This window comes from Scyliorhinus torazame, chromosome 10 (genome assembly GCF_047496885.1).
Source record: "Scyliorhinus torazame isolate Kashiwa2021f chromosome 10, sScyTor2.1, whole genome shotgun sequence".
NCBI classification, from domain to species: Eukaryota; Metazoa; Chordata; class Chondrichthyes; order Carcharhiniformes; family Scyliorhinidae; genus Scyliorhinus; species Scyliorhinus torazame.
The window spans coordinates 205,607,395-205,631,417 of NC_092716.1; the positions used below are offsets into that span (position 1 = coordinate 205,607,395).

Genomic DNA, 24,023 nt, shown 5'->3' on the forward strand with positions numbered 1-24,023 from the left:
CTTCCAAGTACATTGTCCCTTGGATAGAGAAGTGCTGAAATGGCGCCCTGCAACCTGTGACTGCCCATTTTTCTTTTTGCTTTTGCAGCATGTTGTTTTTGGTTGTGGGGCTCTTTGGTTTCTACATCTTCCGCAGAGATTCTTTAGGACATATGAGTCTGAATTTTGCCAGCCCTTTGGAGACAAGCTGGGGGGTGGGAGGCATGGTGAAATGGCAATGTACGGTGTCATGAAGGAGGCCTGATGTGTCTCTGTCACCATGGGATCTTACTAAAGGCAGGAATGCCAGCAGCTCAGTTGCCCGTCCATTGGAAGAGGGTGGCCAATTAAGGTAACGAATTAACCTATTGACTGCCATTTTATAACACCGTTGGCATTTTATCAGCACCGGAATGTCCCATTGCTGCATGGTGAGTCCATCAGCTACACCAAGGATGATTTCACGCAGCTTCCCGGAGGGTGGGAAGTGGTGGAGGGTATCCTCCGTTCCTGAGGCTTCACGGCCCAAAGATAGGTTGATCAGCAGCAATAGTCATCCGTGCATCCCTTATGGTGATAAGGGTGCCTCTAATGGTGGCATTTCCAAGGTTGCAGAAATATCTGCCCTTTGACTGAGCCAGCAGCTTGTAGAGGTAGGCCATCGTCATTAATTGGATGGCAATCCTGAATCACCACTGTGGTCCCTCTGTTCGCCTGCGTGACTGAATTTGATCCCAGCAGCAAGGATTCACGTTGTGTCAGTAAAATTGCAGCCACGGAGTTCATATCCTTTATATTGATACATGTTTTCAGCAGGACGAATGGTGTGCTCCTGCCTATAACAGCACACTGGGCGCGATTCTCCTCTCCCGCGCCGGTTGGGAGAATTGCCTGGGCCGCCAAATTTTCCCGCGATGCCGGTCCGACGCCCTCCTGCGATTATCCCAAACGGCGGGAACAGCCCCGTCGCGTTCCGCGCAGCGCAGGCCGGAGAATCGCCCAAGACACCCAAAATGGCGATTCTCCGGCACCCCTGCTATTCTCAGGCCCAGGTGGGCCGAGCGACCAGGCCAAAACGGCGGGTTCCTCCCGGCGCCGTCCACACCTGGTCGCTGCCGTCGGGAACAGCGCGGGAACGCTGGGGGGTTGCGACCTGCGGGGGGGGGGGGGGGGATCCTGCACTGGGGGGTACCTCAAATGGGGTGTTGGCACCGATCGTCGGGCCGTCCTGTTTGAAGGAGGACCTCCTTCCTTCCGCGGCCCCGCAAGATCCATCTGCCATCTTCTTGCGGGGCGGACTCGGAGAGGACGGCAACCACGCATGCGCGGGTGACGCCAGTTATGCGGCGCCGGCCGCGTCATGTATGCGGCGCCGCTTTTACGCTGCGACAAGGCCTGGCGCATGTGAATGACGCGGCCCTGCTCCTAGCCCATTATCGGGCCCTGAATCGGTCGGGATAGGGGCCGTTTCGCGCCGTCGTGAACCTCGACGGCGTTCACGATGGCGTGGGCACTTCTGCGCGGGAGTGGAGAATCCCGCCCATTATAAATGATCAGATTTCATTTTGGTTCCATCACAAGTCAGATTAATGGAGCCTTCACTGTAACAATTTTGCTATTTTAACATAATTTTTATTTGGTAAAGTAATTTTAAAGCCAATATTAGGAATCCACTTCATATTGAATAGAAATATTTCCTGCAATTCCCTTTACTTTTAAAAACATTGTTGTCTAAAATTAACTGTAAGAAGCATTATTTGGTGGTGTATTTTAAACTTTCGATGTCTTTAAATTTATAGAATTCACTTGCACTCCAGATTAGAAGTTTACCTTCTTTCTGAAACTCTGAATGGAGAGCAGACACTTTCACTTAAAAAGGGGAAAACATAAATAGCTATTGAGGTGTGGTGACCCTCAGGTTAGATCACTACCAGTCAGCTCTCAAAGAGGAGAGCAGCCTGTCCTCTCAGCTTCAGTTAATGCACGGTATGGAGAGAAAAATTTTAAAGAATTTAGAAATCTTGCATTCACTTCTTAGAAATTTGGCTGCACCATATGAAAACAGCTCAATATTAGTAATTTGTTCTTTTCCTTCCTTTCAGCTTATGATTGTGAATATTACAACAAAGGTAAGATTCAATTTTGTGATGAGAACAGTTATGTCCAAGGTTTATTCAATATTTTGATTAATCATGCTTCCTGCATTTACAAGAATTACTTTTCAAGTTGGAGGATGGAATATACAGATAGACAATGAGTGGAGGTGTTTCACAAAATGGTCACTCAGCTGCATTGGGTTATCCCAAATGTAGAGGAAATCACATTGAGAAGCGAATACAACTGGGAATACTCCCCACTGTGGTTGAAAGGGCTCTTGTGCTTGTTCCACTTCCTGCACTCACTCCTTCCCCTCTCTCCCAGAAACAGGATGGAATTTTCCTTTCACTTCTAAAATAATTATGTTTGATCTCCTGAATGTGGAGGAGAGCACACTGTGAGCAGTGGATACAGAATACTAAAATGAAAGACGTATAATATAAATTACTGTTTCACCCAGAAGAAGTGTTTGGGGCTTTGGATGGTAAAAAGGGAGGAGGTCAGAGGGCAGGTGTTGCATCTCCTGCAATTGCATGAAGAGGTGTTGTAGGAGGGAGAGGTATTAGGGTTGACTGAGAAGGGGATCAGAGTATCGCAAAGGAAATGGTCCCTTTCAAATGCTGAAAGGAGAGGGGAAGATATGTTTGATGATGGTATCACGATGGAGGTGATGGAAATGGTGGAGGATGATCCTTTCAATACGGAGGCTGGTGGGATGAAAGGTGAGTACAAGGAGAATCTCATCATTTTTCTGGGAGGAAGGGCAATGAATTGTAACAGGTACAAGAGCCCTACAACTACAGTGGGGAGCATCCCCAGTCGTATTCACTTCTCGATGTGATTTCCTCTACATTTGGGGTAACCCAAATGCAGCTGGGTGACCATTTTGTGAAACACCTCCATTCAATCAGTAACCATGACCCCTAGCTTCCAGTTACATGCCATTTTAATTCTCCACCTTAATCTTACTTTAGCAGTCTGCAATGTTCCAAATATGCTTAAAGGACAGCACCCCCTCTTTCGACAGGACTCTTTATAGTCCTCTGGACTGAGCATTGTGTCCAACAACTTTAGAACATAACCTTCACCCCATTTTTTTTTGTTTCACTTTACTGGTTTGGTTTTATTTCTCTCTTCTTTCCTTAACATTGCTTTTGGGTGGCAGTTATTCAGGATCCTGTCATTTGCACCTCCTCCTGTCCCCTTTGGCATTGCACAATTAATCCCTTTAATCTCTCCTGGCCTCCACTCTATCAGTGACCTTCAGTTTTGTTCTTCCCACCTCCCCTATCCCCTAATGTTCACGCGCTCAAATCCAATGACATCTCTAACTTTTCTCAGTTCTGAAAGGTCAACCGCCCGAAATGTTTGGCGCGATCTAACCAACAAAAACAGAGCGCCTTCTGGGCAGGAATCGAGGGATCGTTTCCGGTGCTTGTAGCAGTGGGAACGATCCTGCTACCTAATGGTACCCTGTTCGTTTTTGATGACCCAGCGGGGAATGACTCCGAGGCCGCACTCAGTCCTGCACTGGAGAGTTCCGCTAGCCGGAAGTCCTCAGTGCAGGAGGGGATCTGGACTCCGTTTTAAAATAGCCCCTGATCTCTCAACCCCCCAAAGCGACCCCCAGACCGTCCCAATGCCCAACCCCCCCCCCCCTCACTCATGCAGCGCACCCCTGGGCTTGATCCCAGGCATGGGCAAAATGCCAGCCTGGTACTGCCAGTGCCAGGGTGCCACCCTGCCCAAAGGCCAATCAACCAGAGGTCGCCGATGCCATGGGAGACCATCCCAAGTGACGTCCCGCTTGGTCACCATTTGTGGGGATCAGTACTGAACGGCGCTCACCTAAGGTCTCTGAGGCGAAGGGGTTAGATCCCAAAGCCTTGGGTAGATTAGGCGAGCTGCATATTAGAGTTAGACCAGCTACTCGCTCAATATGCAGAATTGCCAAATACTGATTCCATTCACAATGGGTGGGATCCAGATTGCGACATCTCATAGATCCCGTTAGATCTCGTGAGGCATGGCAAACCGGGTATGTTATATTACCATGCTTGGTAATATGTTGTATTCTTTGTCCTTTCTTCCAGAATGATCCAATGTGGTGTTGACAAAGAATACACCAATCAAAAGATTGAAACAAAACTAACTTATTATTACACTAATAATTAAATGAAGTTTGCACACTCTACTGAGCTACAGATAATAATTAAGTAATATTGAATCTGTCCTACAGTACTCAATAATCTAAATAGTCACTAACTACTCTATGATCTAACCGCATGTAATCTTCTTCTTATACTTTCACCATGCTTTCTTCTTATGCTACTCCCAGAATTCCCTCAGAGTCTGACTTAAATACAGAGAAGTGGTAGCACCCTCTAGTATTTGATTTACACAGAGGTGTAATTATTAACCCTTCAATAACCTGACCATATACATATCATTACAGGGCAAATCCCGGAAGAGGCCTCTCCCATAATCTACCTGCTGCATCGCTCACCGGTTCGGGTGGGATGTGGCCAGTAGATCGCACCCCTCTCCTTCTCCACAGGTGCCACCAGAAGTTCTGATTACTTTCAGCAATTTCTGCTTATACTTCATAGTTCTGGCATCAGTAGTAATATTGTAGATTCCTTTGGATGCTGTAATTTGGTTAAAGTTTAGCTGTGACATTTGCAAGCTGCTTAAACAACTGATCCCTGCCAGAATTTGATGTGAGAAATTTGTTAAGTCTTCTCAATCCATCATGTGATTTTATTTTACAGTGCCAATGGAACGATATATGACATTAACTTATTTGTGAAGCATTCTTGACATGAAATGGACAAATTCACAACTAGGCATCCTCCGTCTAAAAAATTAGAGCTCGCTTTGCAGTTTTGCATTCCTCCAGCTGTAAAGTTGAAGAAAAATTATTTAACAGGGTGGTCAGTCCAGTTAAAGGATTGCTCTTTACACATGGAGAAAAACATACCCAATGTTTTAGCACAAACTGTCAATGTGTAGCTCACCACTTGTACAGAGTTTTAAGACTGCTGAATTAAACAAGAGATAAATTAATTTATAGAACGTGCCTGTTCGTCACATCCCTGATGCCTGGATACAGAGAAGTCACTAGATTAACAACAAGAGTGAGCCCCTAGAGGGGGCTAAATGTTTTCTGCAGAGGACATTAGTAAAGCAATATCATATATAATCTCATGATGCAGATAATTTCTTTTGAAATAAACTGGTGTCTGAACATTGCATTTTGCATAAATTATATAATATACTAAAAATACAATATATCAGGAAGATTGAGCTCTTCATAAATTGTTCTGCCGATGCAGATAACTTTGATTTATTTTTTAAATAAATTTAGAATACCCAATTCTTTTTTCCAATTAAGGGGTAATTTAGCATGCTCAATCCACCTACCCTGCACATCTTTGGGTTGTGGGGGTGAGAGCCACACAGTCATAGGGAGAATGTGCAAACTCCACATGGACAGTGACCCAGGGCGAGGATTGAACCCAGGTTCTCAACACCTTGAGGCAGCAGTGCTAACCATTGTGCCACCATGCCATCTTGATAGCTTTGGTTTCTATCTTAACGGACCAGATGTAGCGTTGCACTTCAGATTTTCAAGTAAATGAATTGGTTACATGTGTGTACCTTCAACAAGATGCACTGCAGGAACTCACCAAGGTTCTTTAGGCAGCACCTTCCAAACCCACAAACCCTACCCTCTAAAGGACAAGGGCAGCAGATACCTGGCAACAGGTACAGGTTCCATTCCAAGTCACTCACCATCCTGAATTGGAAATATATTGCTGTTCCTTCACTGCCGCTAGATCAAAAACCTGGAATTCCCTCTCTAAAAGCATTGTGGTATACCTACACCTCAGGGACTGCAGCAGTTTAAGAAGGCAGCTCACCCCCACCTTCTCAAGGGCAATTAGGGATGGGCAATGAATGCTGACCTAGCCAGTTGTGGTGAATGTATTCACCTAATGCATGAGCTGTCTGTATAATGCTGTGACCTATGACCTGGAAGTGATGATACGGTCTACTTCCAGGTACTGTACTGGAACCCCGGTGGGCTCCGCCTCTGGCTCCGCTCTCACCGGGGCCATATATAGACCGGCCACCTGTGGGTGGCACTCATTTGTACAGCCGACTCTGGCAGGCGAGTTCATGGATAATAAAGCCTAATGTTCACTCGTTCTCACGGTCTCACAGTGAATTGACAGTATAACACCAGTGAAACCCATATCCTGTAAATTAATTTTTAAAAAGGACAGTCTTTTCAAACTTAGGTTCTTGCAACTATAGAGAACCAATTTTGCACCTTGTTCCAGATCCATCTCTAGCCTATCTTAAAAGTACATTAAATTACATGAGATGCTCCTCCCCATGGCTATGCTAAAGGAATTTGCAACGCCCATTTTATTCAAATGATAGACATTCCTCTTTTATCTAGTTTGGATGTAGCCAACATAGGAAGTTTTATCAACAAAGCATCAAAGTGATACATGAAAAGGCTTGTAAATAAATAATTCTATTATTTACAAAGAAAATAGAGACAGAAAAATGTCAAGAATCCAAATTCAATTAGATCTTAATCATTCTTTAATTAAGGCAAGAAGTGTTGAAAGAGGAATAATAACCAGAGGTCAGAAAATAAATGATTAAACACATCATTTTTAAACTTACAAAATTAAATTGAATGGTGCCAAGTCAGCAGTGAAGAAACTATGCAGGTACAGTTGAAATTCATATTTACAATACATTAATTTTCTAAACGAAACTGAATCTCTTTTTTATACCTGCAGTGCTGGGTAAGGGTCCGTACTCATTGGTCAGTTTCTTGGATGGCAATATAGTGGTGGCAGCCAATTTATCAAGTGGGGCTGTTTTTCCAGCTACAGGAGGAATTTCTATACCAGGAATATTGACACTTTTTATGCTGACTCCAGGGCTGCATTCACCCCAGCCAAATGGTAAGCAAGTCTACTGAGTCCAACAATTTGGGTGGGTGTTCAGCAGTAAATATTGTATACTTTTGATTTGATTTATTATTGTCACATGTGTTAGTATACAATGAAAAGTATTGTTTCTTGCATACTATACAGACAATGCATACCGTACAGAGGGAAGGAAGGAGAGACTGCAGAATGTAATGTTTCAGTCACAGCAAGGAGGCCGGATTCTCCGACCGTGCGCCGGGTCAGAGAATCCCCGGGCCCCCCCGACGCCGGCATTCGATTCTCCGGCGCCTATTCTCGGGCGCCCGCGGGATCGCCGCCATGCTGGTCAGGGACCGTTGAAAGCGGTCCCCCCCCCGGCGATTCTCCGGGCCTCGATGGGCCGAGTGGCCGTCGAGTTCGGCTGAGTCCCGCCAACGTGGGTTACTCAGGTCCCACACGGTGGGACCTGGAAGGTATGTCTGCGGGTACCGTCCTGGAAGGTGGGGGCAGGGCGATCCGACCCCGGGGGAGGCCTCCACGGTGGTCTACCGACCGGCGGGCGATTTGGTTCCGTGGGGGCCTATGTTCCTCCACGCAGGGACCTGTAGGGCTCTGCGAAATTGCCCGGGGGCAGGCGCAGAGACGGGAACCCACGCGCATGCACGGAATCGCGCCGGCTGTTCCGCGCATGCATGGAATCGCGCCGGCCCTTCTGCGCATGCGCAAAATCATGCCGGCCGTAGTGCGCATGCGCGAACTCGCGCCGGCTGTTCCGCGCCGGCTACAGCTGCGGGGACCACTCCGGTGCCGACCTAGCCCCCGAGGAAGGGGCTGACATGCCAAATTTCCTTAGTCTTCTGAGAAAGTAGAGTCGATGGTGGGCTTTCTTAGACCCTAAGACCATAAGACATAGGAGCGGAAGTAAGGCCATTCGGCCCATCGAGTCCACTCCACCATTCAATCATGGCTGATTTCAACTCCATTTACCCGCTCTCTCTCTATAGCCCTTAATTCCTCGAGAAATCAAGAATTTATCAACTTCTGTCTTAAAGACACTCAACGTCCCGGCCTCCACCGCCCTCTGTGGCAATGAATTCCACAGACCCACCACTCTCTGGCTGAAGAAATTTCTCCTCATCTCTGTTCAAAAGTGACTCCCTTTTATTCTAAGGCTGTGCCCCCGGGTCCTAGTCTCCCCTGCTAATGGAAACAACTTCCCTACGTCCACCCTATCTAAGCCATTCATTATCTTGTAAGTTTCTATTAGATCTCCCCTCAACCTCCTAAACTCCAATGAATATAATCCCAGGATCCTCAGACGTTCATCGTATGTTAGGCCTACCATTCCTGGGATCATCCGTGTGAATCTCTGCTGGACCTGCTCCAGTGCCAGTATGTCCTTCCTGAGGTGTGGGGCCCAAAATTGCTCACAGTATTCTAAATGGGGCCTAACTAATGCTTTATAAAGCTTCAGAAGTACATCCCTGCTTTTATATTCCAAGCCTCTTGAGATGAATGACAACATTGCATTTGCTTTCTTAATTACGGACTCAACCTGCAAGTTTACCTTTAGAGAATCCTGGACTAGGACTCCCAAGTCCCTTTGCACTTCAGCATTATGAATTTTGTCACCATTTAGAAAATAGTCCATGCCTCTATTCTTTTTTCCAAAGTGCAAGACCTCGCTCTTGCCCACGTTGAATTTCATCAGCCATTTCTTGGACCACTCTCCTAAACTGTCTAAATCTTTCTGCAGCCTCCCCACCTCCTCCATACTACCTGCCCCTCCACCTATCTTTGTATCATCGGCAAACTTAGCCAGAATGCCCCCAGTCCCGTCATCTAGATCGTTAATATATAAAGAGAACAGCTGTGGCCCCAACACTGAACCCTGCGGGACACCACTCGACACCGGTTGCCATTCCGAAAAAGAAACTTTTATCCCAACTCTCTGCCTTCTGCCTGACAGCCAATCGTCAATCCATGTTAGTACCTTGCCTCGAATACCATGGGCCCTTATTTTACTCAGCAGTCTCCCGTGAGGCACCTTATCAAAGGCCTTTTGGAAGTCAAGATAGATAACATCCATTGGCTCTCCTTGGTCTAACCTATTTGTTATCTCTTCAAAGAACTCTAACAGGTTTGTCAGGCACGACCTCCCCTTACTAAATCCATGCTGACTTGTCCTAATCCGACCTTGCACTTAAAAGAATTTAGAAATCTCATCCTTCACAATGGATTCTAGAATCTTGCCAACAACCGAGGTTAGGCTAATTGGCCTATAATTTTCCATCTTTTTCCTTGTTACCTTCTTGAACAGGGGGGGTTACAATAGCGATTTTCCAATCCTCTGGGACTTTCCCTGACTCCAGTGACTTTTGAAAGATCATAACTAACGCCTCCACTATTTCTTGAGCTATCTCCTTTAGAACTCTAGGATGTAGCCCATCTGGGCCCGGAGATTTATCAATTTTTAGACCTCTTAGTTTCTCTAGCACTTTCTCCTTTGTGCTGGCTACCATATTCAACTCTGCCCCCTGACTCTCCTGAATTGTTGGGATATTACTCATGTCTTCTACTGTGAAGACTGACGCAAAGTACTTATTTAGTTCCTCAGCTATTTCCTTGTCTTCCATCACTAGATTACCAGCGTCATTTTGGAGCGGCCCAATGTCTACTTTTGCCTCCCGTTTGTTTTTAATGTATTTAAAGAAACTTTTACTATCATTCCTAATGTTACTGACTAGCCTACCTTCATAATTGATCCTCTCTTTCCTTATTTCTCTCTTTGTTATCCTCTGTTTGTTTTTGTAGCCTTCCCAATCTTCTGACTTCCCACTACTCTTTGCCACATTATAGGCTTTCTCTTTTGCTTTGATGCATTCCCTAACTTCCTTTGTCAGCCATGGCTGCCTAATCCCCCCTCTGATAATCTTTCTTTTCTTTGGGATGAACCTCTCTACTGTGTCCTCAATTACTCCCAGAAACTCCTGCCATTGCTGTTCTACTGTCTTTCCCACTAGGCTCTGCTCCCAGTCGATTTTCGTCAGTTCCTCCCTCATGCCCCTGTAGTTACCTTTATTTAACTGTAACACCTTTACATCTGATTCTACCTTCTTTCTTTCAAATTGGAGATTGAATTCTACCATATTATGATCACTGACTCCTAAGTGTTCCCTTACTTTAAGATCTTTAATCAAATCTGGCTCATTACATAACACTAAGTCCAGAATGGCCTGTTCCCTCGTGGGCTCCATCACAAGCTGTTCCAAAAAGCCCTCCTGTAAACATTCAATGAATTCCCTTTCCTTGGGTCCACAGGCAGCATTATTTACCCAGTCCACCTGCATATTGAAGTCCCCCATGATCACTGTGACCTTGCCTTTCTGACATGCACTTTCTATTTCATGGTGCATTTTGTGCCCCTGGTCCTGACCACTGTTAGGAGGCCTGTACATAACTCCCATTATGGTTTTTTTGCCTTTGTGGTTCCTCAACTCTACCCACACAGACTCCACATCATCTGACCCTGTGTCGTTTAGTGCTATTGATTTAATTTCATTCCTAATTAACAAGGCAACCCCGCCCCCTCCGCCCACCTCTCTGTCTTTTCGATAGGTTGTGAATCCCTGGATGTTTAAATGCCAGTCCTGAACCCCCTGCAACCACGTCTCTGTGATGCCTACCACATCATACCTGCCAGTCACAATCTGGGCCACAAGCTCATCTACCTTGTTCCATACACTGCGCGCATTTAAATATAGCACCTTTAATTCTCTATTGACCGTCCCTTTTTGTTTTCTTAGTGTGGTGGACCTTGGTTTACTGAGCCTTTCCATACAGTGTGTCATATTTTGTGGGATCGTAACCTCTCCTGAGTTCTGTCTTTTCGTGCTTTTTTGTATTCCTAAGCAGCTACGCTTCCCACTGATTACTTCTTATCTATAGTGTCGGCATGGGAGGACCAGGACAGGTTGTTGGTGATCTGGACACCTAAAAACTTGAAGCTCTCGATCCTTTCTACTTCGTTCCCATTGATGTAGACAGTGGCATGTTCTCCACTACGCTTCCTGAAGTCAATGACAATCTCCTTCATTTTGTTGACATTGAGGGGGAGATTATTGGCGTCGCACCAGTTCACCAGATTCTCTATCTCATTCCTGTACTCTGTCTCATCATTGTTTGAGATCCGATCCACTACCCTGGTGTTATCAGCAAATTTGAAAATCGAGTTGGAGGGGAATTTGGCCACACAGTCATAGGTGTAGAAGGAGTATAGTAGGGGGCTGATGACACAGCTTTGTGGGGCACCGGTGTTGAGGTTGATGGTGGAGGAGGTGTTGTTGCCTATCCTTACTGATTGTGCATGTGGGTTAGGAAGTTCAGGATCCAGTCACAGAGAGAGGAGCCGAGGCCCGGCCATGGAGTTTGGAGATGAGTTTCGTAGGAATAATGGTATTGAAGGCTGAGCTGTAGTCAATAAATAGGAGTCTGACTTGCCAGGAAGCAGTATTATAACTAGCGATGCTTTGCTCCCCAGCATCATTTGATCATATTCTATCCCTTGTGACAAACATGTAGTATTAAGCATATCTCAAGGTAGCAACTGGTCATTAAACTTATTCCTCATTTTCTGTCATCCTCATCTGCTTTTGAAAGTTTCCTGCTGTAGTCGCTGAAAGTAAAAAGCTGAAAGTTGTTTTAAAATTTAGAGTACCCAATTATTTTTTTCCAATTAAGGGGCAATCTAGCGTGGCCAATCCACCTAACCTGCACATCTTTGGGTTGTGGGGGTGAAACCCACGCAGACCTGGGGAGAGTGTGCAAACTCCACACGGACAGTGACCCAGGGCCGGGATTCGAATCCGGATCCTCAGCACCGTAGTCCCAGTGTTAACCACTGCGCCACATGCCACCCAAAGATAAAGATATAATAGCGCAGCACTATAATAAATGTCAAAACCTAAGGCCAAAGGTGGTCTTTCATTACCATTTTCTTGTTATTGGGTGCAACCCTGAGCCTGCACTTGCCATCAGCATGATCAGTGATGCGGGTGGAATATCCTCCAGGAATCGGAAAAAACGATTCTTGCCAGAGCGATACAGCAGAATTCTACTTCGGCGGGATCCTCCGCTCCGCCGGCAGCGCACCCACGCCTGCGGGTTTCCCAACGGCGTGGGGTGGCCACAATGGGGAACCCCATTGGCCGGCTGAGGGAATGGAGAATAGGGGCTGGGGGCCGTGAGGCAACAGCACTGATCAGGACGCCCTTTAAAGATGGTGCCCCGATCTTTTTGGAGCTGGTTGCAAGCTCTATGAGCCCCCATCCTGCCAGGGTGACGGCATAAAGTATGACCATTAATTTTTTTTTTGATCAAGAGGCTCAAGGTTTCCCAAGAGATCGGGAGGCAATGGTGTAGTGGTATTGCCACTGGACTAGTAATCCAGAGACCCAGAGTGATGCTCTGGGGACCCAGGTTAGAATCCCGCCACGGCAGTGAAATTTGAATTCAATACAAATCTGGAATTAAAAGTCTAGTAATGACCATGGAACCATTGCCGATTGTCGTAAAAACCCATCCGGTTCACTAATGTCCTTTAGGGAAGGATATCTGCCGTCTTTACCTCCTGGCCTACATGTGACTCCAGACCTAGATTCCAGATGTGGTTGACTCTTAACTGCTCCAATTAGGGATGGGCATTAACTGCTGGTACAGCTCAAGATGCTCACGTCCAATGAATTTAAAAAAAGAAAACTGGTCTGTGCAACTGGAGAGTTACACACCAGTTTTCTGTATGAACCTGACACGCTGACAAATTCTGGTAAGATTCGACCCATTGTTTCCTTTGATGGGGGACTTTGCAGTGATGGGCGAGCGAGTACTGACGTGGGGGAGAGTGCCGGTGATACTGCGCAGTTGTTGTTGGTTGTGGGGAGAAGCCTAATAATTGTGCCTGGAGAAGAGCCTTTGTGGTGAGGGCTGGGGAGGCGGGGGGCTGGGGGAGGAAGTTTCACCACAGTTCTGATTGGGGCGCCTGGTGTAGCGGGCCTGTCGGCTCCATCAGTCCTCACCCTGCCAGATTGATGGCGTAAACTACCCCCCCCCCCAAACGATTTTATTTTGTCAGAGTGGCTCAAGATCTGTCCTGAAAGCTCAGCAGCACTGTTAGAGGTGCTGCCAAATGAGAGATTAAACCGAGATCCTTTGTTTAAATGGATGTAAAATATCCCATTATTTTGAAGAAGAGCAGGGACTATTCCTGGTCAATATTGAGGAAAATGGTGATCTTCCCCTTAGACAAAGACCCTGCATAGCTCTCCTCTACCTCATCATCACATCTGCTCCCACAGCAGCCTGCCCTCTAGGATTCTCCACTTTTGTTCCCTTTTCGGAATCCTCTTTATGAACGTCCACCAGTCCCATGGGCTTTCCATGCAACTTCCAACATGCTGAATGAATGTGTTCCACCTTGTTACAATGGTAACACCTAGGCTTCTGAGTCTCACCTCCACGCTCAGTACCTTCCTTCCTGGTCTGAGGAGAAGATCTCAGAGCATTCCCAGCTATCTATTATTTATCTTGGTTACCTGCCTTCATTTCACTCTCCCAATTTCTATCTTTTTCAAAATTATGGGGTTAATGGAACAAAGCTTTAAATTTATGCATTAACTCATAATCGTCAGCCATAATTGCTGCCTGGCAAGCAACTTCGTCCTCTGGTCTTCAACATGGATTCTTATCATAACAGGTAGGGAATTCTTAATTTCCTCGAAGAGAATGCCATTTCTCAGAGCCTCATAGGTAGTTGCAACTCCAATGCTTGTATCAATCTATCGAAAATGTTCGGCTTAACCCTTTCGAGTTCGGCATACGTTTGTCCCAGCTGTCTCCTAAAATTCAGAAACTCGTGTCAAAATGCTTTGGGAACCAATTCATATGCACCCAAAATAGGCTTCTTACTTTGTCATAATTCTCAGACATCCCTCTGACAGAGAAGTATAAACTTTCGGTATCCGCCCTGTCAATTTACCCTGCATGGGTAATGGCCACTTTTCTCTTTTCCACACCACTGGAGTTGCTATTTTCTCAAATGCCCTAAAAAAATTTCTACCTTCTTCTCTTTGAATTTTGGGAGGGCCTGAATAAATTAAAACATATCACCACTGGATTCTGTTCTAAGATTAAGCTCCCCTCTAATTTCTGGCAACTCCCCTCTAATTTCCAGTGCCTTGAGCTGGAACTCTCTCTCTTTGGCTTTTTCCTCGCTCTCGTTACAATCTCCTCATTTCCTTCTCCATTTCTTTTTCTTTTTCCTTTTCTATATGCTTCACCTCCATTTCCCTTTTCTGCATCTGCCTTTCATGCTCGAACAGCAACCGCATTCTCTCCAGCTCAATTTCCCCACCAGAGTATGTCTTTGATGCTACAGTACTTTGTGGGCTCTCCTGTGTTTCAAGCATCTCTTTCAAATTTAAGCGTTGTGCAATGGCATCAGTTATCTCCACCTTCCTAGCTTTAGCTGGTACCTCTATTTCTAATACCCCTACCAATTTGACAAGCTTATCTTTTCAAACCTCTTTTAAGTAAACCAGAGACAAGTTGTCTACCTGAAGAAAACCCTTAGCAGCTTCCAAAGCCATCCTGTTATATCGCTACAAACCTGGGGCGAGATTCTCCGACCCCCCCCCACCTGGTCAGAGAATCGCCGGGGGCTGGCGGGAATCCCGCCCCCGCCGGTTGCCGAATTCTCCGGCACCGGATATTCGGCGGGGGCGGGAATCGCGCCGTGCCGGTTGGCGGCCCCCCCCCCCCCGGCGATTCTTCGGCCTGGATGGGCCGAAGTCCAGCTGCTGGAATGCCTGTCCCGCCGGCGTGGATTAAACCACCTCTCTTACCGGTGGGACAAGGCGGTGCGGGCGGGCTCCGGGGTCCTGGGGGGGGGCGCGGGGCGATCTGGCCCCGGAGGGTGCCCGCACGGTGGCCTGGCCCACGATCGGGGCCCACTGATCCGCAGGCGGGCCTGTGCCGTGGGGGCACTCTTTTCCTTCCGCCTTCGCCACGGTCTCCACTGCGCATGCGCGGGGATGCCGTGAGCGGCCCCTGACGCTCCCGCGCATGCGCCGCCCGACAAAGTCAGTTTCTCACCAGCTGGTGGGGCACCAAAGGCCTTTCCTGCCAGCTGACGGGGCGGAAATCAGTCCGGTGCGGGCCTAGCCCCTCAAGGTTAGGGCTCGGCCGCTCAAGATGCGGAGGATTCCGCACCTTTGGGGCGGCACGATGCCGGACTGATTCGTGCCGTTTTTGGCGCCGGTCGGCGGACATCGCGCCGATTGCGGAGAATTCCGCCCCTGGTGTCTCTGTTTAATTTATACTGCAATTCAAACATCGCCGTCTTCCCTTCCAAAGATCCTGGCACCCGAGCCCCCAAATAATGTTACGACATCCTGGGCTAGTGCATGGTTAATTCCCAGAGTCACAACACAAGTGAATTAATAATTCCTAGAAAAATACCCAAAGTCTTTGGCCCTTGACTGCCCAATAATTATAGTCACCAGGTTTGTAATACTGTTTATTTATAATAAGAATTATAATGAAATATGCAGCAAATACAACTGGTGAACTATTATCTAATTCCTAATTCCCACTATAACTTGCCGCCCACCTTCCACACACACAGCCATAAGAGAGATAAAGACAGAGGGGAAGAAAGGTGTATAAAATCATAAGTAAAAGGAAAAAAAGAGTCTTTATTTCAGATGGTGGTTTCCAGCACCTTACTCCTCTTTAAATTTTGCTTTCAGTTTGTGATGTTATTCTAGGTTCATTCAGGTCCCTTGGTTTCAGAAAAACAGCACTCACAGGCCTTGCTGTCAGGAGTCAAACAGAAACTCCTTGGGACACTGGGATAGGATCTAAGCACCACCTGTTACCGCGTAGAGTGTGGATTGGCCACCAGTTAATTAATCAAACCGAGTTCCAGCCCAAGTCTCTCTCTGGTTCAGACAAGTCTGAAGCTCCTGTTTAAACCAAAAGGGACTAGCAAAGTGTTCTCTCCTGTAACTTCTAAATTTTGCTGCTTGCTGTAAAGAAACATGTCCATTAATTATCCATGGATCAAAAATACTAACGATAACATAAATGAACGGGGAATTAGAGGAATAAACAGGAAGCACCCTTATATTTTGGCTGTAAGTGCTTTGTGACTTTCGGTGCCACATAAACGTACATCTTTTTTTTGTTTACAACAGATGCATCATTAGTTTCATTGGAAGTGGCCGACAAACCAAATTATTTCCTCCGGACGAGATCTGATGGAGCCCTGCACCTTGATAAATGGGAATATAACAAAACTTTTCAGAAAGAAGCAACATTTATATTCCACAAAGATGCATGGATTTTAGGATACAATGCCTTTGAGTCTTACAGAAGGCCAGGATTATTTGTTCACCAAATGGGTTCCGTGGTCCACCTGATGAAATATAATCATTCAGAGGGTTTCAGACATGCTACTCTCTTCCAACTTGCAGGTAAGTAATGTGACCAGGCTAATTGTTAATGAATATATTTTTTTAAATGTGCCATTTTAAAGTTGGAACCAAGGTCTGGATTTTCCAGCCATCACACAGCATGTTTTACGGCAGTGTAGGTGGTTGTTTTGGTCGCTGGTGGGAATCTCCAGTCCCACTAATGTGTACAGAGTTTTGCCAGGCTCGCACCTTCTGCTGCCATGGACTTGCCATTGGTGGGACCAGAAGATCCCTCTGACGGGGCTGGAAGATCCCATCTGTATGAAGGGCCAGAAAATGCAGCCCCTAATGTTTGTTGTAATTTATTAAAATGCATTTTGACATGAAGCTTCTGATGGACAAAACTTTATTTTCTGATTGACTTTCACATTTGGGTAACCTTAATTATTTACATTGCTGTGGTTTATTCTGGTCTCATAGAAAGTGAATCTGGGGAATTAATCATGGAAAATAAGGAGATGGCAGGTGAACAGGTATTTTGCATTGGTCTCCATTAGAAAGGATTCAAGTAATGCCCCAGAAATAGCTGCAAATCAGGAACTAGGAGTGAGGGCCTCAGGGCAATCGCCAGGGAAGTGATACTGAGCAGATTGTTGGAACTGCTGACAAGTCCCTGGATCCTGATGGACTTCATTCTAGGGTCTTAAAATAAGTGGATAGGGAGAAAGTTGATGCATGGCTTTTAATTTTACACAGTTCACTCGATTTGTGGAATGTTCCATCAATTGGAAAATAACTTCTTTATTCAAAAAGTGAGAGAGACAGAAAGCAGGAAACTGCAGGCCAGTTAGCTTAACATCTGTTTGAGGGAAAATGCTAGAAGCTATTATTAAAGACTTTGTTGCAGAAAAAAATCAAGGTAACCAGATAGAGTCAAAATGGTTTTGTGAAAGGGAAAGTTTTCAGAAGGCATTTACTGAGGTGCCATATTAAAAGTTATTATAGAGTCATAGAGGTTTACAGCATGGAAATAGGCCCTTCGGCCCAACTTATCCATGCCGTCCAGTTTTTACCACTAAGCTAGTCCCAATTGCCCACATTTGGCCCATAACCCTCTACATCCATCTTACCCATATAACTGTCTAAATGCTTTTTAAAAGACAAAATTGTACCCGCCTCTACTACTGCCTCTGGCAGCTCGTTCCAGGCACTCACTGCCCTCTGTGTGAAAAAAATGCCCCTTTTGTATCTCTCTCCTCTCACCTTATGGAAAATAAAAGCACATGTTGCAGGGGGTGACCTATTGACATGGATAGAATATTGGCTGGCTAACAGGAAACAGAGGGTAGACATAAGTGATTTTCTGGTTGGCAGGATGTGACGAGAGATGGGCTAGGGCTTCAATTTTTACAATTTATGTAAATGACTTGGATGAAAGGACCGAAGGTATGGTTGCTAAATTTGCTGATGACACAAAGAAAGGCAGGAAAGTAAATTGTGAAGAGGACATAAGGAGGCTAGAAAGGGTTATAGATAGGTTAAGTGAGTGGGCAAAGATCTGGCAAATGGAGCATAATGTGAACTTGTCCATTTTGGCAGAAATAATAAAAAAAGAAGCATATTCTCAAAATGGCAAGAGACTGCAAAGCTCTGAGATGCTGAGAGATCAGAGTATCTTAGTGCATGAATCACAAAAGGTTAGTATGCAGTTTAGGAAAGCGAATAGAATGTTATTGTTTATTGCAAAAGGGAATTGAATACAAAAGCAGGGAGGTTATGCTTCAGTTATACAGAGTACTAGTAAGACCACTACTGCAGTACTGTGTAAAGCATTGTGCACCTTATTTACGATAAGACATAAATGCGTTGGAAATAGTTGAGAGAAGGTTTGCGAGACTAATACCTGAAATGGGCGGGTTGTATATGAGGACAGGGCAGCATGGTAGCATTGTGGATAGCACAATTGCTTCACAGCACCAGGGTCTCAGGTTCGATTCCTGCTTGGGTCACTGTCTGTGCGGAGTCTGCACATCCTCCCCGTGTGTGCGTGGGTTTCCTCCGGGTGCTCCGGTTTCCTCCCACAGTCCAAAGATGTGCAGGTTAGGTGGATTGGCCATGATAAATTGCCCTTAGTGTCCAAAATTGCCCTTAGTGTTGGGTGAGGTTACTGGGTTATGGGGATAGGATGGAGGTGTTGACCTTGGGTAGGGTGCTCTTTCCAAGAGCCAGTGCAGACTCGATGGGCCGAATGGCCTCCATCTGCACTGTAAATTCTATGAAAATCTATGAATGGCAGGTTACGCTGGCATCTGTTGGAGTTTCGAGGAGTAAGAGGCATCTTTGATTGGAACATATAAGATCCTGAGGGATCTTGACAGGATTGATGTGGAAAGAATATTTCCTCTTGTGGGAGATTCTACAACAAGAGGTCACTATTTAAAAATAAGGGCAGGGATTCTCCCCTACCCGGCGGGGCGGGGGGGTCCCGGCGGGATGGAGTGGCGTGAATCACTCCGGCGTCGGGCCGCGCCAAAGGTGCGGATTTCTCCGCAGCTTTAGGGGCCAAGCCCTCACCTTGAAGGGCTAGGCCCGCGGCGGAGTGGTTGGCGCGCCGCCGACCGGCGGGAAAGACCTTTGGCGCCACGCCAGCCGGGGCCGAAAGGACTTCGTCGGTCGGCGGAAGTCCGCGCATGCGCGGGAGCGTCAGCGGCTGCTGACATCATCCCTGCGCGTGTGCAGGGGGGGTGTCTCTTACGCGTCGGCCATGGTGAAGGCTGTGGTCGAGGTGGAGGGAAAAGTGTATCCCCACAGCACAGGCCCGACCGCAGATCGGTGGGCCCCGATCGCGAGCCAGGCCACCGTGGGGGTATCCCCCGGGGCCAGACCGCCCCCCCCCCCAACACCCCCCCCCAGGACCCCGGAGCCCGCCTGCGCCGCCTTGTCTCACCGGTAAGAGAGATGGTTTGATTCTCGTCGGCAGGACAGGCATTCCAGCGGTGGGACTTCGGCCCATCGCGGGCCGGAGAATCGCCGGGGGGGGGGGGCCGCCGACTGGCGTGGCGCGATTCCCGCCCCCGCCGAATATCCGGTGCCGGAGAATTCAGCAACCGGCGGGGGCAGGATTCACGCCAGCCCCCGGCGATTCTCCGTCCCGGCGGGGGGGGGGGGGGGGGGGGGGGGGGGGTAGGAGAATCCCGCCCAAGATGTTGCACATTTAAGACAGAGATGAGTAGAAATCTTTTCTCTCAGAGAGTCAGGAGTCTTGGAACACTCTTCCACAATAGTTGGTGAAAACATGTTTTTGAATATTTTTAAGGAAAAGTCAAATAGATTATTGAAAAGCAAGGGAGTGAAGAATTATTGAGGGTAATCGGGAATGTGGGAATGTGGCTGTGAAGTTAGAATCAGATCAGCTACGGGCGACATGGTAGCACAGTAGTTAGCACTGTTGCTTCATAGTGCCAGGGTCCCAGGTTCGATTCCCGCTTGGGCCACTGTCTGTACGGAGTCTGCATGTTCTCCCCATGCATTAATTTTTTCCCGGTGCTCCGGTTTCCTCCCACAAGTTCCGAAAGACGTGCTTGTTAGGTGAATTGGACATTCTGAATTCTCCGTCGATGTACCGAACATGCGCCGGAATGTGGCGACTTGGGGATTTTCACAGTAACTTCACTGCAGTATTAATGTAAGCCTACTTGTGACAATAATAAAGATTATATTATTATTAAATGGCAGTGCAGGCTCACAGGGCTGAATGGCCTACACCCGCTCCTAAGTTGTATGGAGCTTAAAGTCAATTAGCTTTCAAATGTTGGATGGACTTGAAGTGTGCAAAGAAAAAAAGGCCAAGGACAATAAAATAAGGTCCACTGAAATGCATGTTTCTAGCATGCAAACTCTGCCAGCCCAACATTGAACTGCATTTTGAACATCCTAAATATGTTTCCTGCCTCTACCATCCTGATTTTGAAACAATATGAGAGGTTCAATTCACCTATATCATTTAATAATTCTTGATAAATCAACCCTTTAATTTTTCTTTTCTCCAATACTTAAACTTATTCAACATTTCTTATACTTTATAATAATAATAATAATAACCTTTATTGTCACAAGTATAAAGTTACTGTTGTTGTTCTTCATTGCACTCTCCTACTATGTGAAGAGGGGAAAAGTATTTGGCAGGAAAATGGAAACAGGTCAGAATTTTGTAGCATCCTTGATATTCTCTCACTGCATTCCCCTTCCCCCATGCCTTGTCCATCCCAGCCCTGCCATTTCCTTTGCGGGGAACTCCAGGATTTACCTTCATCTAGGCTCCATTGACATCTCTTCCTTGGAGATTGCTGTAGTCCCAGCAGTGCGACCACTCCTGGTGGTGGAAGGGCCCCATGAGGCGGAACGGGTCCAAACGATCGAACACCTCCCGGGCCGCAGTCTGGAGGAGGGTGGCCATTTCGCGCACTTTCCAAGGCCTCCCGCGCTTGTACGCGCCAAACGAGGGGATGGTGACGTGGAGGAATGCGATACGCAGGCCCGCACCATGCAAGACCGTACCGCGCATGCGCGGTGGCGCAACGAACGCACTGACGTCACGACGTGCGGCAATTGTGGCTCCGCCCGCTTAAAGCGGCAATGCCCTGCAAAATCGCGACAGTGCCTACGCTGTGGCAGGCTTGGCCACTATGCTGCCTGCTGTCGAGCAGCCCAGCCTGCCAACTCGCAACGATTTAACCAGCCTCGCAGGAATGTTCGGGCAATCCAATCCACTTTCACCGAGTCCGATCCTGACTTCATGCAGACCAGTGACACCGAGGACAGGGAGCCTTTTCGAGTCGCTGTCATAACCAAGAACAGGCTGTCCCCGAATCAAAAGCACCAGCCGCTGTTGGTCCACAGCATTGATCCGGATGACGAGTGGTGTGCCACCCTGACGGTCAACCGATCCCAGATCAGATTCCGTCTGGACACTGGTGCTTCCGCCAATCTCCTCGCATGGTCAGCATTTCAAACCCTGGGGGTCAAACCAACAATTCTTCCATCCAATTGCCAACTGGTTGACTATAATGGTAACGTCATCCCTGCCACCGGATCATGCCAACTCGAGGTAACGCACAACTCGCGAAAAGTCACCCTACCCTTCGAGATTGTGGGCTCCTCAAAGGACTCCCTGCTAGGCACACAAGCTCCTCAACCTCGTGCAGCCCGTACATTCCCTCTCTCCAGAGGACACGTCTGACTTCCAAGATGCGGACTTCAGGGCGCAACTAAGTGCCATCATCACTCAACACCGAGATGTCTTCGAAGGCATGGGCACACTTCTCTACACATACAAAATCCTGCTCAAACAGGACGCCACGCCTGTGGTTCATGCACCTCGCAGAGTCCCAGCACCCCTCAAGGACCGCCTCAAGCAGCAGCTGCAGGACCTCCAGGACCAAGGAGTGCTTTCCAGAGTGACGGAACAACCGGCTGGGTCAGTTCCATAGTGTGCGTCAAGAAGCCTTCCGGCGAGCTTCGGATCTGTATCGACCCAAAGGATTTAAATCGTAACATCATGCGGGATCATTAACCTATCCCCAAGCGTGAGGAGATCACGTGCGAGATGGCTCGAGCCAACATATTCACCAAGCTGGATGCATCAAAGGGCTTCTGGCAGATTCAATTGGACATGTCCAGCAGAAAGCTGTGTACTTTCAACACCCCATTTGGCAGATACTGCTACAATAGAATGCCATTTGGAATCATATCAGCATCTGAAGTGTTCCACCGCATCATGGAGCAGATGATGGAGGGCATTGAGGGTGTGCGCGTCTATGTGGACGACATCATCTTCTGGTCCACCACCCCGCAGGAGCATATCAGTTGCCTCCAACGCGTTTTTAAGCGCACACGGGACCAAGGCCTGCACCTCAACAGAGCCAAATGTTCTTTTGGCCAGACCGAACTCAAGTTTTTAGGAGACCACATCTCCCGGTTGGGTGTGCGGCCGGATGCGGACAAGGTGGCAGCCATCACGGCCATGCAGAAGCCGGCGGATAAAAAGGCGGTGCTCCCGTTCCTAGGAATGGTCAACTTCCTAGGAAAGTTCATCCCTAACCTCGCTTCCCACAGCACGGCTCTCCGCAACCTAGTTAGGAAGGCGACGGACTTCCAGTGGCTTCCCGCCCACCAGCGTGAATGGGAGGAGCTCAAGGTCAAGCTGACCACCGCCCCGGTATTGGTGTTTTACGATCCTGCAAGGGAGACGAAAATATCAACGGATGCTAGCCAATCTGGCATAGGAGCGGGGATCCTGCAACGAGATGACGCCTCGTCATGGGCCCCTGTTGCCTATGCGTCATGGGCCCCTGTTGCCTACCCCCACCACCAGTTCCCTGCATTTCCCGGCAGCAGAGGATGGATTCAATGGGAAATCCCATTGACAGGGGCTGGACCAGAAGATCCCGCTGATGGCCAACGGCAGGCTGCCTCCTGTTGCTGAGAAACAGGCCATGGCGGTATGGAGAATCCCCCAATAGTTCCATGTGGGCCATGACCCCCACAGAGCAGCGCTATGCGCAAATCGCGAAGGAGTGCCTAGGCCTGTTGACCGGTGTCGACAAGTTCCATGACTACATGTATGGCCTTCCCCAGTCCACTGTGGAGACCGACCATCGCCCGCTGGTCGGCATCATCCAAAAAGACCTCAATGACATGACCCCTCGCCTACAACGCATTCTGCTCAAGCTCTGGAGATACGATTTCCAGCTCGTGTACACACCAGGTAAGGACCTGATCATAGCCGACGCTCTGTCCAGGGCAGTCACCATTCCGTCCGACCCAGAGGGGTTCGTTTGCCAAGTCGACGCCCATGTGGCCTTCACGGCAGCCAATCTGCCAGCCACGGATGAACGCCTAACCCACATTCGCCGTGTGATGGGCCACATGACTGACGGATGGCTCAAGGGACAATGCCCGCAGTTCTATAATATTCGAGACGATCTGGCAGTCGTTGATGGCGTCCTCCTGAAGCTGGACCGCATCGTGATCCCACACAGCATGCATCACCTGGTTTTAGAGCAGCTGCACGAGGGCCATCTTAGCGTAGAGAAGTACCGACGGAGGGCCCGAGAGGCTGTCTACTGGCCTGGCATAAATGAGGACATTGCCAACACTCTGCTCAATTGCCCCACCTGTCAGCGGTTCCAGCCGGCCCAACCACAGGAGACCCTTCAGCCCCATGAGTTGGTCACGTCCCCTTGGTCTAAGGTAGGCATGGACCTGTTCCATGCGCTCGGCAGGGCTATGTTCTCATAGTTGATTGTTTTTCCAGCTATCCCGAGGTTGTACGCCTGCACGACATCATGTCATCGGCTGTTATCCGTGCCTGCAAAGAGACCTTTGCTCGTCACGGCATCCCACTCACTGTGATGTCGGACAATGGCCCCTGCTTTGCGAGCCAGGAATGGTCTAACTTCGCCAGCAGGTACAACTTTGTACACGTGACGTCCAGTCCCCTGCACCCCCAGTCAAATGGCGA

At 47.9% G+C, this 24,023-nt stretch overlaps 1 protein-coding gene across 1 annotated transcript in view; it reads left to right on the plus strand.

The window, feature by feature from the left end:
- otog (otogelin) overlaps window positions 1-24,023 on the plus strand; it is a 431,253-nt gene that overhangs the window by 213,649 nt on the left and 193,581 nt on the right. Inside the window, exons 33-35 of the mRNA XM_072517704.1 lie at window positions 2,082-2,108; window positions 6,897-7,064; window positions 16,283-16,561. Coding sequence (XP_072373805.1) covers window positions 2,082-2,108; window positions 6,897-7,064; window positions 16,283-16,561 — 474 coding nt within the window. The remainder of the gene's footprint in view (window positions 1-2,081; window positions 2,109-6,896; window positions 7,065-16,282; window positions 16,562-24,023) is intronic.